The 18110-nt window shown below is 42.0% G+C and overlaps 2 protein-coding genes across 3 annotated transcripts in view; both read right to left on the minus strand.

The window, feature by feature from the left end:
• Positions 1–1002: 1002 nt before the first annotated feature.
• Positions 1003–6285, minus strand: PSF1 (partner of SLD five 1). Its single transcript, XM_077364685.1, has 6 exons — positions 5993–6285; positions 2779–2846; positions 1862–1975; positions 1583–1745; positions 1310–1456; positions 1003–1229 (listed from the first exon to the last, which is right to left on the minus strand). The coding sequence occupies exons 1-6, from the start codon at positions 6065–6067 to the stop codon at positions 1200–1202; spliced, it is 597 nt and encodes a 198-aa protein (XP_077220800.1). The 5' UTR covers positions 6068–6285; the 3' UTR covers positions 1003–1199.
• A 2329-nt stretch (positions 6286–8614) lies between these two features.
• Positions 8615–18110, minus strand: part of SVR1 (pseudouridine synthase family protein) — an 80727-nt gene continuing 71231 nt past the window's right edge. The window contains exon 10 of one of the 2 annotated variants that reach the window (XM_077364681.1): positions 8615–8899. In XM_077364681.1, the coding sequence (XP_077220796.1) occupies positions 8800–8899 (100 nt within the window). In that variant the 3' untranslated portion in view covers positions 8615–8799. Of the gene's footprint in view, positions 9060–18110 lie in introns of both variants that reach the window. The other variant, XM_077364682.1, reaches the window with a different exon arrangement.

Genomic DNA, 18110 nt, shown 5'->3' on the forward strand with positions numbered 1-18110 from the left:
AAAACATTTTCTTTGCTTCCATGAGACTTGATGGATGGACTTCAACTACTTAAAAGTAATGGCATCAAATACAACATGGGTATGTGCCTATGTTTATTAAAATGAGAAATGAACAAGTCACAATTATCTTTAGACATTTTTGGCAACATTTTGATAAAATGACAAAACCCCGAAATAATCCTAACATTAAAAAAATGAACCAGTTTCATTTTTATCATTTATCGTGAAAAAATACACAATAATTTTACGATTTTTTATTTTATATTTTTTCTTAAATGACATTTTTTTTATAATTTTTAATTATTCTATTTTTTCCAAATTTTAATGGCAAATGATTATATTAATAAGAAGAGAAAACGGCATAAATCGCAACCAAGGTGGTTGGTACTAGAGATCGTCAACTAAAAGAGTGCAAAAAAAAGGTGAGAACCCTCATGGAGGAAGATAATCAAATAACTCTAGGCTTTCTTTGAGTACCCTTGCACCACCCATCCTATCATCGTCACTATCTGCCGATCTTTTGACATGTTGGAAGGAAATAAATGAGCCCACCACTCAATTTTGGATCTCATCAAATCATTGAGCAAATATCCAAGGGAAGGAGTGACTCCCATTTAACCACTTGATAACGTTAAGAGTCTCCCTCCACTATCACTCAATCTATGAAGCTGCACCTAGAAGCTTGATGCCATGAAGCATTGCTCTAACCTCCGCCTCATTAGAATCCGTGATCCTGATGGGGCCTGAGTAAGCCCACGACGTTGACCCATTTTCATCTCTAAGCACTCCGCCTACCTGCCTTAGGATTTCCCATGTTAGACACGTCAAAGTTGAGATTTAGGTAACCCGGGCCCGGTGGTTCCCACCCTTGAGTGTGCAACAAGTGATATATTCTCTATTTAAATCAGAAAGTAACAAAAAAAATTTTAAATCTCCCGAGACATACTTTCAGAAGACTTCTCGAGGCAAATATGTGACTATGATCCGAACTACTCAAAAATAAAAAGTAATGACATCAAATACAACAAGGGTATCTGGCTATGTTAATTAAGATGAGATCTGAACTACTCAAAGTTATGAAATAAAAAACAACAAGGTTATCTAGCTATGTTCAATAAGATGAGTTCTGAAATATTCAAAAGTAATGAAAGAGAAAACAACAGAGAAGTGGCTATGTTTATTAAGATGGGTAAGGATGATCATGTCAACAGAAACTCCTCCATCCGGCCCTGGCAATCAGAGGAAACAATAACATTAGAGGGGATCAAAGCCACATTATTACAAGGCTAGTCAACGATAGGGAACACACTTGTGAAATGAATTGTTCAGCATCGGAGCGTTTAAGTAAATGCACTGAATGAGGCAGGAGGGGTGCTGATCGATCACCAAGCACCACATCGCCCATATCATCAAGGACCCTGACCTGGATATAAGGATCCTTAGGAGGAACCATATCCTAGCAAAACAAGAACAGCTTTACAGTCAAAAGATCAGTACTATATTAGTGCATGTGTACATTCTTAAATGCATTTGTTTTCTTCTTCTCTGTGTGTGTGTGAGAGAGAGAGGGAGAGAAAGTTACCACGGTCAAATCTAGATCAAGTTCTGACATGTATGAATTTAAGGCTGAAGAGTGATTTTTGAAATATTCTTTTTCTGAGTAATTGAGTTTCTCTTGAATTTCTTGGGGAAGTACAGGGCCAACCTTCCATATCAAGTCCCGTATCATTTCCGCACGGTTGTACCTGATAAGCTAATGATGAATGTCAAACAAGTACACGAAGAGAAACTCAGGATACTAAATTTGCAAGAAGCAGTTCTTTTAAAGCAAATGAGAAAATATTAAATTTCAATTAGTTACATGTAGGCCATGAGACAACGCTTATTGCGAACTAAAGAGAGATGGTGAATAACAGCACCAAAGTGGTCCGCGTTTCTAGTTGTTTGAATGTCCAAGCCTTCCTCCTGAATTTTCCTGTTGCAATATAGTGCTACATGGGGTCAGACTTAAAAATACAGCGATCAGAGCATTAACAATGAGCTCCAAATAGCCCATCCAATTATACAACATTGACAAAATATTGAAGCAAATTCGTGGAAAGAATCTTAGTTTCTTTTTATCGTTGAATACTGCTATGAAACATCTTTCCCTCCTGAATTGTATCAATTATCAATATAGTTCTTAGATAGAACTCAGCTTTTCTGGAGATGCAAATATAGCATTGAAAGTTCGACAGAATGCCCTCCCCTTTGAGACAAGCCTAGAGTCCACGGGTTACTCTTTGGCCTCAAGAAGTTGATTTGCCAAGAAAAGCCAAGAACATATATATAACTCTGGCTAGGCAGGGAAAACTATGGTTGGATGCAACTCTTAGATGTAGGCATGGATTTAAATTTCAGTTTTGGTTTCGGTAAATTTCTGTCATTTTGGCTGAAATTTTTACAATTTAGGTCAAAATGACCAAATTGCAGCCGAGATCCGAATTTTCAGATATAGCTGCTAAATTTCAGATTTCGGCCGAAATTTAAAACAATGGATATAGGAAACACTCCATAGTCAGAGATATATGAGTTTTTATATGGTGCCCGACCGTCAAGTACCGCCAAAACGGTACCGCCCTTGATATTTGATCCAACAGCAGCGCACTTTTTAAGATGCTGCTGTTGGATCAAATATCAAGGGTGGTACTTTTGAAGTACGACCTTCACGTGACTTGACGGTCGGGCATCGTACAATTTCTCGAGATATATAGCACAACCCAAAGCAAAGAGAATTACCTCATCAAGGATTGAAGCTGAAACTGGTGCTCGTTGCATTCTTCGATTACTTGACCAAACATATCAATCTACATAACAAAAAGAGACAAGCATTACATCATTCAATAACTGTAATGAAACTAATTATCTGACAAAGGTGAAAGATTATGAATTGAGCATTGGGGAAAAATACAAGGGATGAGATACGGGAAAATGAGATACCAACATGTAGACTTAAGGGCAAAAAAAAAAAAAAAAGCTTAGAAAAATGAGAAAAGGAGTGAAATGAGCACACTCCCATCAAATGATAACTAGAACGCAAGACAAGATTCCCATCAAAGGATAACTTTCATATGCCTACCTCAGACTTCATTACATCCTTGCAAAACCATATATGAGACAGCAAAGTAAGCATGGAGAAAGAACAAGATAAGAGCCTGAGTAGCAAAATAGGAGGAAACTAGCATCTGTGGCATTTCATATTGTGTGGTAACTCATTGAAATGAAGTGTACATATCTTACCATTCCATGCTCGTAAAAATCCTGTTGGATCATACAAAATGTTTTCGTCTGTGTAAGAGACCCTGGGAATCTCCTTTCCAATCTTTAAAATCATGTAATCTTGAGACTTCCACAATCTCAAATGTAAAATAATCACTCGCCTTCTAAAGTCCAGATTTCTGCTTCTCAATTATCAGCAACTCAAAACAACCCTAATAAGTAATGACCCACACTTAGACGTCTCAAATGATCCCACTTCCTATCGTAATACCACCAATTGAAGAACACAAACTACTGGCAATATGCCGACTAAATTCAAATAAACGAAAAATTAAAAAAAAAAGTACAACTACTAATTGGCCATAGTGGCCTAACTATCTATACGATCAAATTTGGAGATATGACAGTTAAGACACAAGCAAGGAGTGCCAGAAAACTAAAGTAGGAAGGATAGCAGTCTGGGGTTAGATGGAACTTTGGTCAAGGCCCAACTGCCTGCCAACCTGCAACCAAATCTACCTTTCAACGAATATGCTAACAATGACCTGAGAGCTACTTTCATATCCCCAACAACTCAAATACATCAGAAACTGAATTAGAATGTCAGTGAAAGCAACATTTATTTGCAGTCACATTGGAAAAGCCATACCTTCTGCCTAAGAAAGAGCCAAGAAGAGGATCACACACCTTTACATGAGACAACAAACCCATACCAGGTAAATTGTTATTTTTCAAAAAGAAAAGAAAAAAAGAAACCCATACCAGGAGAAATTGCAGAATGCCTGATGACCTTCCCATATGAGCCTGTAAATACCCCTCCGGCTCTTTTTTCCCATTAATAAATCTACCTCCGATTCGTATCAATTCAATTTTATGATTCCATCATAATAATCAACCAAATTAAAAGTGCAGACCGATTCAGATCTGAATATCAAAATCTTTTATTTGGGGTTATTGCAAATCATCCTTCAAATTCAATTTTAAGCTTCCATCAAAATAATCAACCAAATTAAAAGTGTAGAGTGAGTCGGATCCAAAGACCAGATTCTCTTGTTTGCAGTGATTGCGAACCGTAATTCACTGACACAAACTAACAAAAGTTCCCAATTCAAGGGGGAGAACCCAAACCACAGAAAGTTCTAATAAAGAATGTACAAGTAATAAAAGTTACAAAACATAGACCATTATGAGAACCAAACAATAGGTCAATCAATCAATCAACTAAGCCTTTGTCCCAACCAAACTAGTTGGGATCGGCTAATGAATCCTTCAAAAATATTTCAAGAAGAAAGTGAATGGATCTACCCAATTCAAATTGACTAAGTCTAATCGGGACACTAGTTGGGTTCGTCTGCATGGATCATTTTCTTCCATTCTATCCTATCCAAGGTCATGTTCTCTGTTATGTTCCTAGCCATCAAGTCTTTCCTCACTGTTTCTACCTAAGTTGTTTTCAGTCTATCCCTACCTCTTTTTACTCTATCAACTTGGCACAAGTCACTTCTTTTCACTGGAGCATCCAATGGCCTACGTTGGATATGCCCAAACCATCTTAAGCGGTGCTCTCTCGTCTTCTCCTCAATTGGTGCCACCCCCACCTTTTTATGGATGTCTTCATTTTTAATCCAATCTATAACCTTTTGTGGCCGCACATCCATCTAAGCATTCGCATCTCCGCTACACTCATCTTCTGCACATATTGCTTCTTTGTGGCCCAACATTTTGAGCCGTACAGCACGGCTGGCCTCACAGCTGTCTTATAAAACTTTCCCTTCAACTTGGTAGGTATTTTACGGTCGCACAGAACTCCTGAAGCATGCTTCCACTTCAACTAACCTGCTCTTATTCTGTGCTTAACATCCTCTTCAAGCTCTCCTTCCTTATGTAGGATTGAACCAAGATAGCGAAAGATATCCCTCTTAGGCACCTCCTGTCCAAACCTATTTACTACATCCTCGCCCCGCCTCCTTACATAACTAAAGTTGTACTCCATATACTCTGTCTTAGTCTTGCTCAGTCTAAAACCTTTGGATTCCAAAGTAGTTCTCCATGACTCTAACTTAGAATTAACTCCTGCTTTGGTTTCATCAATTAATACTATGTCATCTGCAAATAACATACACAGATGGAAAAAAAAAGATTTAAACTGTTTGGATGGCAAGAAAACCATTTCTAATGGATTTTTTTTTCTTTACACAATTTATATGGAAATGATATGATCAAGGTTAATTTAGACGGATATCAATGTAAATTAAGGGTCTCTCTACATAAAAATTGAATAGGGCTGGGTCAAGTTAATCATTTTTTTGTTTGTGTAAAAAAGTAAAAAATTTATAAAATCTTTTTCCTTTCCAAAAAATTCTAGCAATCCAAACAGAGCCTAAAGCCTTTTGATTGCAAGAAAAACATTTCTAAGAGAAATGAATTTCCTTACAAAAATCATTTTCTTTCAACAATTTAGAAGGAAATAATATGATCATGGTTAATTTATAGAAACATCATCATAAATTGAAGGCCCCTCTAAATAAAAATTGTATAGGTTAGTTCAAGTTATCCTCTTTCATGTGTAAAAAAAAGAAAAGAAAAAGAAATTATAGAAATATTTTTCCTTTCCAAACTTTTCCTGAAAATTCATGCAATCCAAACAGAACCTAATTATAAACGAAAGTTGATAGAGGCATGTGATTGAAATATATAAATTATATCATTTGGAGGACAGAAAGTAAAAACTCACACTGAAAGGCGTGATCTGTCCATTTTCAGTGCGTGCTAGGTCGCCCAAAAGCTGAGAGGCCTTTCTCCCATACATCTCTTTCCTTCTCAATTTGTCAGTAAAAATATAGGGTTTGCTCCAGAGAAGTCGGTAGTCGAAATGTGGTTTAGGGTTTGGAAATTTTGTTTTTTGGATGCCGATAGGATAAGAGACAGAGAGAGAGAGAGAGAGAGCGACAGAGAGAGAGAGAAATGGCGGGAAAAAGAAACCGTAGTAGTCAAGTTGCACAAGTATTTTGGATTTAAAATGGCTTTTAATCAAAGGGGAGAGAGTATAGGCAATTTCGCACAAGGCATTTCTCAACAACTGACAAAAAGCAAGTTACCATTTTCTCAGTATATTTTCATATTGATTCTTTTGGCACTTTCCAGGGGAACAACTTGGGTCGGGCTCACCTTGAACCTGACGGGTTCAACCCGATTTTGGCTCGGGTTGGGTTTTCATTTCCTCGAGTTGGGGTGTGTTAGGATTGGGAAAAGCCAACCCGATTTAATTTTGGGTTGGGTTAGGGTTGAGGCCTTGGCAACCCAACCAACCCGTTCCCGACCTACGTCCACTACTTTTATCTTGATTTCCTTAGGGTTATGTTTTTTTCTAGTATTTTCAATTTGCCCCTAGGTGAAAACCGACTCAACCCGACCTGATTTCAAGTTAGATGGCTTGGGTTAGTGTTGATAGATTTAGAGGCAAATTGGGTTAGGGTTGACCATTCTCGACCGAGGTTCAGGTTAGGGTTGAGGGAATGCTATCTCGGGTTGGTGTCAACCCGATCCAACCCGACCCGTATTGCACCCCTATTGCACCCCTAGTAGGAGGGGGGAGAGTAGGCAATTTTGCACAAAAGCATTTCACAGCCACCTCATTGCTGAATTTGTCTTACTCATTTAATTCATGAGGTGTCACTTCTTGTTCATGTGTTTTTATTTCTCCTCTTTGCTTCAAACCTTAGGGGACATTTGGCTACTGTGATTTTTTTTTTCCTTAATAAATTAGTGTATGCAAGTAGTGAGAGAGGGGTAGCACGGAGTGGGAGGAGAGAGATATGAGAGGACACAAGTGAGATGAGGGTGAGAAATACCTAAAAATCTGGAAAAAAAAAAGTAGCTAAAAATTAGGACACAAAAAACTCTACTCAAAATAGGATCCACTTTTTCCAGATTTTTAGCCACTCTCACCCTCATCTCAATTGTCCACTCTCAAATCACTCTCACCCTCATCTCAATTGTCCACTCTCAAATCTCTCCTTCTCCCACTGCCCTACGCTCTCTGTCTCTCACCACTTTGGAGACACCGTTCATGAAAAAACAAAACCTAGTTGCTAGACATGGCCTTAGAGAAACTAATTTATCATGAAAAAAATTCATGGTTCCTAGACATGACCTAGATCGCCAATCTTTGTCATGAAACTAATGGCAGGTGGTTCGTTTGAAAATATTAAAAAAAATATTAGCAAGTGGTCCTTTGAAGAGTATTAAAACATAGTTGGTGATCTTTTAAAATATTGAAAAATATGGTTTCTTCTTCTTTTTTTGAATGGCAGCATGTACTTTTCTTTTTCTTTTTTTTTTTGAATGGCAACATGTAGTTTCGTTTTTTTTTTCTTTTTCGAATGGCAACAACATGTAGTTTCTTTAGATTAAGCTAAAGTACAGGGTGCAATTTATAAAACCCCTTTTCTATATATAACACTTCTATTTGCCCATATTTTGCCCCATTGCTTCGATAGATCTATGAATGTGTCACACCTGGGTTGTAGAATTATTCGTTAAGAAAAGTACCCGTTTTCTTCCCCAGGCTACCCCTCTGTAGTGTATTTAGGAATACTTTGTTAAATCAGATTTGAACTCACAATCGGTTCTCAGAATCCAAAACAAACAGAGCCTATTGGCATTCACAATCGGTTGTCAAAATCTTAAACGAACTGGGCCTTAATGTTGAGTCCAATAATCAGTTTTGAAATCACAATCAATTCTCAAAATACATAACTAACGAGCATTAATAGGGCGTTTAGATTAGTGAAAAGAAAATTATGGAAAATGATATTTTCTATAGAAAATAAAATTCCAGGGGCTAATAGGTTTGCAGTTTTCCTTGAAAAACAAGGAAGTTTTTTTTCTTTGGAAGAAGAATCCATGGAAAATGAGTTTACCAGGCATTGGACAATTCATTTCCTACAAAAAAATTTCCCCCACATCTAAACAGCTCCTAAAGCCCCTCATCTATCTGAATCTTCAAACCCTCTTTAACTCTGGCACCTAAATAGAGAGAAGCAAAATAGATAACTCTAGCACCGATATTTAATCGAACCGAATGTTTTTTGTTTTCTGGCATTATACCCTTCTAAGGGGAAGGTAGTTTAGATTAATTTATTTTCTTTTGTGAGCCAAAGAAAAGTCCTTGTTGTTCTTTTGGACAAGCTAATACATTTTGACAGCTTGGAGAGTTTCATTGGAGCATGTAGCCATTGCTATTTCTTACCAACTATTGGTGGTGGTTTTCTTAGAATTTTGTAAGGTTAGGCTAAGTTGGGGATAATTATTGGGAGTAAAAGGGGAAGAAGGACGAGAACCAAAGCTGAAGAAGGAACACCAAGTAAAATAATCCCTGTATTTTTGCCCTTTCTGAATAATAATGAAAAGCATTCTTAAAATGAGTAAGAGTTTGCTTCTTTTGTTAGCAATGCTAAAAGGGACAAAAAAAGACAAGCAATCAAGGGAATGCTATATTCACTTGGAACCCAGATATATACTGGTTAGCTGTGTGAATATTTATACAAGAGAATAGATTATGGCAAATGATGGCCACATGGGATTCCACCTTGTGGGTTTGACTGGTGAAGCAATGTGCTGAAGATCTGAATCATCATTTCTGAACACACAATGCAGAAACCAAACCTGGTTAGATGAAATGTTCCGACTCTTTGGGGAGCATGAATGAATAATGAATCCCATCTGGTTAAGCATTTCTCTGAATCGTTCCACCCAACGTCTTTAGATCGGCTTGTTTCAATTCAACATACTTTCCAAGACTGAAAATCATGAGGCAAACCAAGGACAAATAATAGCAGAAAACTTAGCATAAGTTTCGAAGCATGAAGTAAACAAACGGGAAATGAGATACATGAAAAGCAAAATATTTCTTAATTGCACGAGGGTACAGACTAGAGACTTCACATCCTATATCATGTATACAATCATGTCATTGTACAACTGCATGAAAGCATCCATTCAAAATATCATGACACCTAATGATAGAAATGCCTATGTTACATATATGCATGTATTTATGTATAGGTTTATATGTGGATGAAGCATCTACAGATCCAAGCATGGATGTTGAAGAATGGGATGAAGCATGTGTTGCACAAATGAAGGCAGAGGACAAAAATGATAACAAGAAGCAGTGAAGGCCAACAGTCTCAACAGATTCAAGTGCTAAGTATATACTTACTGCCATCTGAAATAATGCACGTTTACCGTGCATTATTTCATATGGCAGTAATAATACGTGCTTCTCAGTTACTGCATTCGTACATCAATCCATGCCCACTTAAGAATAAAAGATGTGAGAGACCTTGGTGACACTAAGGATACCACTGATTCATATTTTGCCAAAAGACAACATTGTTTCGAACACCGCACAACACATTCCCACTGGTTATCTTAATTTGAAGAGTTTGTGCAATAACCATCCTGTTTTCTCAATATTTCTTGTGCAACCAAACAACACCAAAGTGCATGCTACTTTGGTCTTTGTCATCTTATGTAGTTACACCACCCGTCCAACTGCCTTCCCAGTCTGACAGGTCTCCCTCAGGGAATCAGCTATCTATAGTGCCTTTTGATTCCCCAATTGCTTTTTAGACTAGTTCACACATTTCCGCACATCATATCTCTCATTTTGTCTCTTATGATCGCATTTCTCCTTCCTATATGAGCTTTCTTTGTTCTTTGTCTTCTCTTGTTACTCCTAAATCTATTGCAGAAGCATTAGCTCATCCAGGTTAGGGTGCAGCTATGGATGCTAAGATGGATGCTCTTCATTCCAATGACTCTTGGCAGTTGGTTCCGCTACCTTTCGGTGCTTAGATAGTTTGCAGTCCATTAAGTATTTGCCAGATGATACCGTTGAACGTTTGAAAGCCCGTTTGATTATAAAGGGCTATGCTTAGACGATTGGGGTGGATTATCTCCAGTTGCGAAAATTCCCTTTGCCCGGGTTCTTATTTGTTTGGTGGTAAACTGGGGCTGGCTGTTGTATCCGTTGGACGTGAATAATGATTTTTTACATGGTGACCTCACCGAAAAGGTTTATATGGAGCAACCACGGGGGTATGTTGCACATGGGGAAATGAGGACATTATGTCGTCTTCCTAAGGCCTTCTATGGCCTGAAGCAGTCTCCCCGAACGTGGTTTGGACGATTTGGTGAGGTCGTTATGCGCTTTGGTATGAAGCAGTATGCTGTTGATCACTCAGTGTTAAGTTTCCATTCTGATGCTTTAGTATGAAGCAGTGTGCTGCTGATCACTCAGCGTTAAGTTTCCATTCTGATGCTAGATTTATCTGCCTGATAGTGTATATGGATGACATCATCAATACTAGAAATGACATGATAGGGATACAAAAGCTAAAAGTGTTCCTTCAGATAGAGTTTTGCACCAAAGGCCTATGACGACTCATGTATTGTCTGGGAGTAGAGGTATCGTATGCTCAAGGTGGTATTTTCTTGTCTTAGAGGAAGTATGTGTTGGATATATTAGACGGGATGGGATGTTTGGAAACGAAGCCTGCTGAGGTTCCTATGGATCGTAATGTGAAGCACTATCTAGATCAGGGAGACTTGTTGGAAGACCAAGGCAGGTATAAGAGAATGGTTGGCAAGTTGATTTACTTGACTTTGACTCGCCCTGATATTTCCAATGCAGTGGGGGTGGTTATTCAGTTCATGAGTTCTCAACATACCTCCTGATGGAGGTCAAATAATCTCCCACTCACGGGCTGACACGTGGCGTCGAAATCAAAGCCATGGGCTCACCACTCCACAAGGGGTAATAAGATCATTACAATCTAAAAAGGAAAGGCTAAGTGTGAGTCTCGCCCAACCACAACCCGACACTTGTCGGGGGGTATTAAGGGAGGAGCAAAGATTGACCAATCAACAGACTAACACCCACTATAAAAGGCCTCCTAAGGCTCAAAGGTAAGGGACCGGATCCCAAAATTTACCATTTATAACAGACTTTCTTTATCTGTTGCATACACTGACTTAAGCATTGGAGGGCCTTTCTGGAGTAACTACTCAGGGTTGGTGGTCTAACTGTTTGCTACCTTGCGCAGGAATATTTGAGTTCAGTTCACTGCATAAGCCCACATCAACTCTTCCTAAGCCACCTAAGCAGATCACCAATTTCGACCACAACATATTGGCGCCATCCGTGGGACCCAGACAAGAAGCCATTACTGATCTAAAAACATGGTGGCTAAGAGAACCAGTCGAGCCATACCGAACAGAGTTATTCAACCAGTGTGCGAGAGCAACGCTCGTACTCCACGTCTTGCATCTCAAGTGGTATTTCCTCCCCCTCAGATGGAAGGACAACCATCGGCGCTTCCCGAACCGCAAGCACAAGCGATAACGCCTACTGTCGAACAATACCACGCCTTAGTCCAGCAAGTAGCAGACCTGACATTGCAATACAAGAATTTCGTCTAGAATCCTCCGCCTCAACCTCAAGTTCGTTGGGAAGATCCCCCTGATCAATGAAGGGGAGATGATCCCGATCCTCCTCATCCACCGGCCAGCCGCGAGCAGCGTCACAGATCATCAAGGAGGCAAGATCCTTACCCCGAAGGACCACCGACATCATCATATGCCGAATCCGCCCCGGACCACTCGAACCCATCGATCTCAAAGCGATCATCCTAGCCCAGCGAGGCACCGTGCTCAAAAGAGGGCCGCTGACAGTAGATCAGATTCCACCTCAAGCCCCGAGGTGAACGCCCCCGAAACAAAGACTGAAAGATTCAAAAGAAGGGCTGACCGAGTGGAGCGGAAATTGGAGGAGATTGATCATCGAATCGAGGAGCTGGCCAGGGGATGTGAGGCATCTGATTGAAAGCCCTTCACCAACGAGTCACCCTTTACGGAAAGAATCCTAAGTGCCCCCACTCCTCACGGGTTTAAAATGCCTCCAGTTCCCCAATACGATGGTAAAACCGATCCGATCGATCACATTGAGACCTTCCGGACCATGATGCTTCTTCACGAAGTCTCAGACGGCTTTCTATGCAGGGCTTTCCCTACAACATTAATAGGGGCTGCAAGGGACTGGTATGCTCGCTTGAAGCCCAACTCCATCGACTCCTTCACGGGGCTTGGAGACAGCCTCGTCAGGCAATTCATGAGCAGCAGGCAACCCCGTAAGACTGCCGTCTCACTAATGGCGCTGAGGCAAGAGCCCACCGAACCACTAAAAGAATTCGTGGGCCAATTTAACAGGGAGACATTGCAAGTGGTAAATTTAGACCCCTCAACGACCCTGAATGCAATGCTCTCAGGCTCCAATTCTGAAGACTTTAAGCGATCAGTGGCCCGCAAGACACCTTCCTCTTTGGCCGATCTCATTGCAAGAGCGGAGAAATATATCTCTGTCGAAGAAACGATAGCAGCCCTATGGCAAAGTGCCACTCCTAGGACTTCTGAGAAAAGAAAAGAATACGAACACGAAAGGCCGTAACAGGGACCCTCGCAAAAGCCCCGACGAGAAGATAGGCAACCAAAGAGGGAAAGGAGCCCGCGCAGGGTGGAAGAAAATTACACCCCCCTCAATACCTTCAGAACCCGGATACTAGTGGCTATTAAGGAGGAGGATTTCCTCAGATGGCCAGCAAAAATGCAATCCAAAGGCAACAAGCGGGATAGATCGAAGTACTGCAGATTCCGTAAGGATCAAGGACACGACATAGATGAGTGTCGACACCTAAAAGAGGAGATTGAACTCCTAATCAAAAGGGGATATCTTAGAAGCTATGTAAGAAAAGAGGAGCGCCCAAAAAGAGAATCCCGAAACCGTACGCCTGAAGAAGACCCACACGCAGTCCTAGAAGGACTCCAACCCCAAGAGACCAAAGTAGGTCGTCCTCACAAAGAAGCCCTCAGAGGGAAGAACTCCCTTTCCAACCCACCGGGGTCATAAATATGATCCTCGGAGGGCCAGCCGCAGGGGGAACTTCATCAGCAGCACGTAAGGCGTACGCCCGACAGGTCAATGCCGTACACGTTTCTAACAAGAAACCCAAGATTGAGAATGTCATCTCTTTTTCCGACGCGGACCTGGATATGGTAACCCTGCCCCATGATGACGCTCTGATTATAACCATGCTAGTCGCTAACTGGGAGGTGAAAAAGATCTTAGTCGATAACGGGAGCTCGGCAGACATTTTATACTACCATTCCTTCAAGCAAATGCTAATCGGAGAAGATCGCCTAAGACCCGCCAACTCAAACCTGTATGGGTTTTCGGGTGAGATAGTCAAAGTTGAAGGTTCCATTGAACTTCACGTCCTCGTGGGGACAACACCCCATCAGGCTACCGCTATGATCAACTTCCTGGTAGTGAAGGTCACGTCGGCCTATAACGCCATTTTAGGGTGGCCAGGTCAGAATCTGCTCTGAGCGATAGCCTCAGCGTACCACCAAAAAATGAAATTCATCACCCCCCAAGGAGTGGGGGAAGTTCGCGGAGATCATAAGCAGTCCAGAGAATGTTATGCTACCGCCCTTAAAGGAAAAAGGGCCTCTGAAACATTGCCAATACTTCTTGACCTCCGTGACGAGGCACAGATCGCTGTGAACGAAGCAGCGGAAGACTTATTGAGAATACCATTGTATGAAGAATCCAAGGAGAAAACTGTCCCAATCTGATCCTTGATTGAAGGACTCCGACAGGAGCTCGCCCAATTCTTGAAGAGCAACGCAAATGTGTTTGCGTTGACTCCTGATGATATGCCGGGGATCGACCCCAAAGTGAGTGTACACAGGCTCAGTGTCGACCCGACATGCAAACCGGTTAAACAGAAACGAAGGCACTTCGCCCCAGAAAGGCAAGCAGCTATCCGAGAAGATTTAGAAAAACTTCTACGCGCCGATTTTATCCAGGAGATCAACTATCCGGACTGGTTGGCAAACGTGGTCATGGTGAAGAAATCTAACGGGAAGTGGAGAATCTGCATAGACTTCACCGACTTGAATAAAGCTTGCCCGAAGGATACCTACCTTCTTCCCAAAATCGACCAGCTCATCGACGCCACATCAGGACATGAACTCCTAAGCTTCATGGATGCATTTTCAGGATACAATCAAATTAGAAGGCACGAATCAGATATACCAAAAACGGCTTTCATGACCGATCAAGGATTATATTGCTATCGAGTCATGCCATTCGGCTTGAAGAACGCTGGAGCGACATATCAGAGGCTGGTTAACAAACTTTTCCAAGAGCAGATAAGCAGGAACATGGAAGTGTACGTTGACGACATGCTCGTCAAAAGTAAAAAAAGCCCATGAGCACCTAGCTGACCTCCAGGAGACGTTCCAGGTCTTAAGAAAATACGACATGAAGCTTAATCCAACTAAATGCGCTTTTGGAGTCACCGCGGGTAAATTCATGGGGTTTATGGTTAGTCAAAGAGGGATTGAGGCCAATCCGGAAAAGATTAAAGCAGTGGTGGAGATGACCCCACCAACCATCATTCGAGAAATTCAAAGGTTAACAGGAATGATTGCAGCACTAGGTCGTTTTGTCTCGAAGTCGGCCGAGAGATGTCTTCTGTTTTTTCAAGCCATAAAAGGAATCAAGACTGATCGATGGACGCCAGATTGTCAAACAGCCTTTAAAGAGTTAAAGCAGTACCTCATTTCACCTCCGCTGCTTTCCAAACCGGAACCTGGTGAAGAGATAACTTTGTATCTATCTGTTGGCATGTTGGCACTGGCAGCCATGTTGGTCTGAGAAGATGCAGCACAGCAAAAACCAATCTATTACGTCAGTAAGGTCCTGCACGAAGCCGAAACCAGATACCCGAGAGCAGAGAAGTTGGCCTACGCATTGGTCATGGCCGCCAACAAACTCAGGCCATATTTTCAAGCTCACACAATCAGGGTTCTAACCGACCAACCCCTCAGACAGATCCTTCATAAACCAGACACATCGGGACGACTGGTGAGATGGTCAGTGGAACTCAGTGAGTTAGACATCCAATACCAACCGCGACCTACTATAAAGGTCTAAGTACTGGCAGATTTCATCGTAGAGTGTACTCTACCAACACCACCCACTGAGGAGAAGACTAGTGTGGAAAGCCGCAACCAACCCCCAAGTGCGGAAGCCATAACCGCACTCGGGGGCAGGAGCAAAGACTAGCATTGTCAAATGGCAAAGACAGCGACGAAAAGAACGAAGATCCTTGGGAATTGTGCGTGGATGGGTCATCCAACGCAACAGGAAGTGGAGCCGGCCTGATCCTCACAGGTCAAGGGGATTTCACCCTTGAATACGCAATAAGGTTCGGGTTCCATGCCTCCAACAATGAAGCGGAATACGAGGCGCTAATAGCCGGAATGAACCTCGCAACTCAAGTGAACGCCAAAAGGTTAAAGGCGTACAATGATTCTTAGCTGATCGTGAACCATGTCCGAGGAGACTATGAGACTCGAGATACGAGAATGGCGAAATACCTCGCCAAAGTCCAATCCGTCGCTAGGAAATTTGAGCTTTTCAAGATCGACAGAGTACCGAGAACAGAAAACATAAAGGCAAATGTCCTCTCCCGTCTCGCCGCTGCAGGCTGTACAAATCTTGGGAATATCTACGTGGAGTTCATGAAGAAAGCCACAATTGAGAGTGTCAAAGCCGACTTGATGCAAATCGACCAAGAACCAAGCTAGATGGCTGAAATTATCAATTACCTTCGGGACGGAAACTTACCTTATGACAAAAAAGAAGCCAGGAGAGTCGTGCGATGCGCAGCACGCTTCACTTTTGATGGCAACCCCCTGTACAAGAGGTCCTATACTTGGCCATACTTAAAATGTCACCACCCATCATTCACGAAAAACTCACAAAGGGATATGCGGAAAACACCTCGGTGGGAAAGCGCTCACGCAAAAAATCCTACTGAGAGGACTCTACTGGCCAACTCTAAGGAAAGATGCGATAGAACTTGTGAAGAAATGTGAAAAGTGTCAGAAATTTGCTCCCGTTAGTCACTAGCCCGCGGTAATGCTGGCCCCGATCTTAAGTCCATTGCCCTTTGCTACTTGGGGTATGGATATCTTGGGGCCCTTCCCGCCAGCACCTGGACGCCGTCAGTTCGTCATAGTAATAGACTGCTTTACAAAATGGGTAGAAGCAGAAGTGCTAGCAAAAATCACAGAGCAGAATGTACAAACATTCTTTTGGAAGTCTGTAATTTGCTGGTTCGGGATCCCCAAGATCCTTATTACAGACAACGGAAAGCAATTTGACAACGTAAAGTTCAGAAAGTTCTGCACAGACCTTGGAATTGAGCAATGCTTCACCTCCGTCGCGCACCCACAAGCCAACGGACAAACAAAAGTGACAAATAGGACAATTCTGCAAAGGATTAAGAAGAGATGAGAGAGAAGGTCGATGGGCCAACGAGTTGTACCACGTCTTATGGGCCTATCGCACAACGCCACGAACTCCCATAGGAGAGTCCCCATTCAACCTCACATTCGGGACAGAAGCAGTGATCCCAGTAGAAATCGGAGCTAATTCCCCTCGACTAGAGGATTTCAATGAAGTTCACGACAGTGAGGGCCTCCGCGCAAACCTAGACCTGCTGGAAGAGCTCCAAGAGGATGCACGGATCAAAATTGCCGCATACCAACAAATGGTATCCAGGTACCACAATGGCAAGTTGCTCCCCAGAGAGCACCGCGTCGGCGGATTGGCTCTAAGAAGGGCTGCAGTGTCCCAGCCTAGAAGGGTCGGAAAACTTTCCTCAACTTGGGAAGGACCGTGCCGAGTGTCACAAATCATCCGACCCAGAAGCTACAGGTTGGAAACATTAGAGGGCCACCCTCTACCTCACGCCAGGAATTCCAAGAATTTGAGAAAGTATTATCAATAGAAGCACAGTAAAGAAGAAATAGAACAAAGAAAAGTCCTCCCCATAACTCTGTTCCACGTCTTGTAATCCAAATATCAATGTACAAAGAGACGGAAATAGATAATGAAATAGTTTTTCCTTTTCTTTTACATCCTTTCTCCTTTGTCCACTTAGTTCGCGCCCACCAGATGTACAAAAAGCGTAAGGCATTGAGCCCGGGCAAGATGAGTTCGGTCATGTCCCTTCCACTTCGGGTGTCAACCCCCAGTAGGGATGAAACCAAACTTGAAAAATAAAAACTCAAAAGCCCAAGGCATTGAGCCAGGGGAAGATGAGTTCAGTCACGTCCCTTCCACTTCGGGTGTCAACCCGCAGTAGGGATGAAGCCAAACTTGAAAAATAAAAACTCAAAAAGCCCTAGGCATTGAGCCAAGGCAAGATGAGTTCGGTCAAATCCCTTCCACTTCGGGTGTCAACCCGCAGTAAGGATGAAGCCAAACTTGAAAAATAAAAACTCAAAAAGCCCAAGGCATTGAGCCTGGGTAAGATGAGTTCGGTCACATCCCTTCCACTTCGGGTGTCAACCCGCAGTAAGGATGAAACGAAACTTGAAAAATAAAAACAAGCTGAAAAGGCCCCAGGGATCAAGCCTAGACATATTAAAACCGGTTGAAGCTCTCACAAACAACCATGGTACACAAAAGACAAGACAAATTCCCATTCATTAACAAAAAGAGAGATACATTCGGTGGGATTCTAGGCCAAGTACAAAAAGATAAAGAACACAAAAAAAGCAAAGGCTCAACCCTCAGCTGCGTTTTCCTGCTGCTCGGTGGATGGGGTATGGGCTGCAAGAGCCTCGCTGACATCTTCCGCCCGAACTTCAGCCGGCTTAAGGACAACCTCATCCAGTAAAATGTCGGGGTGTTTCTCAGCAACAAGAAT

This window comes from Tasmannia lanceolata, unplaced genomic scaffold, assembly GCF_043159265.1.
Source record: "Tasmannia lanceolata isolate RefF3 unplaced genomic scaffold, GAP_Taslan_0.1 ptg000020l, whole genome shotgun sequence".
In the NCBI taxonomy this organism is placed as follows: domain Eukaryota; kingdom Viridiplantae; phylum Streptophyta; class Magnoliopsida; order Canellales; family Winteraceae; genus Tasmannia; species Tasmannia lanceolata.

Coding starts and splice junctions, on each gene's coding strand:
- PSF1 (XM_077364685.1), bottom strand. CDS start 6,067: ATGTATGGGAGAAAGGCCTCTCAGCTTTTGGGCGACCTAGCACGCACT. Junction 1,746..1,861: donor CGTTGTCTCATGGCCTACAT/GTAACTAATTGA, acceptor TTAGCTTATCAG/GTACAACCGTGCGGAAATGA. Junction 1,457..1,582: donor TTGATCTAGATTTGACCGTG/GTAACTTTCTCT, acceptor TTGTTTTGCTAG/GATATGGTTCCTCCTAAGGA.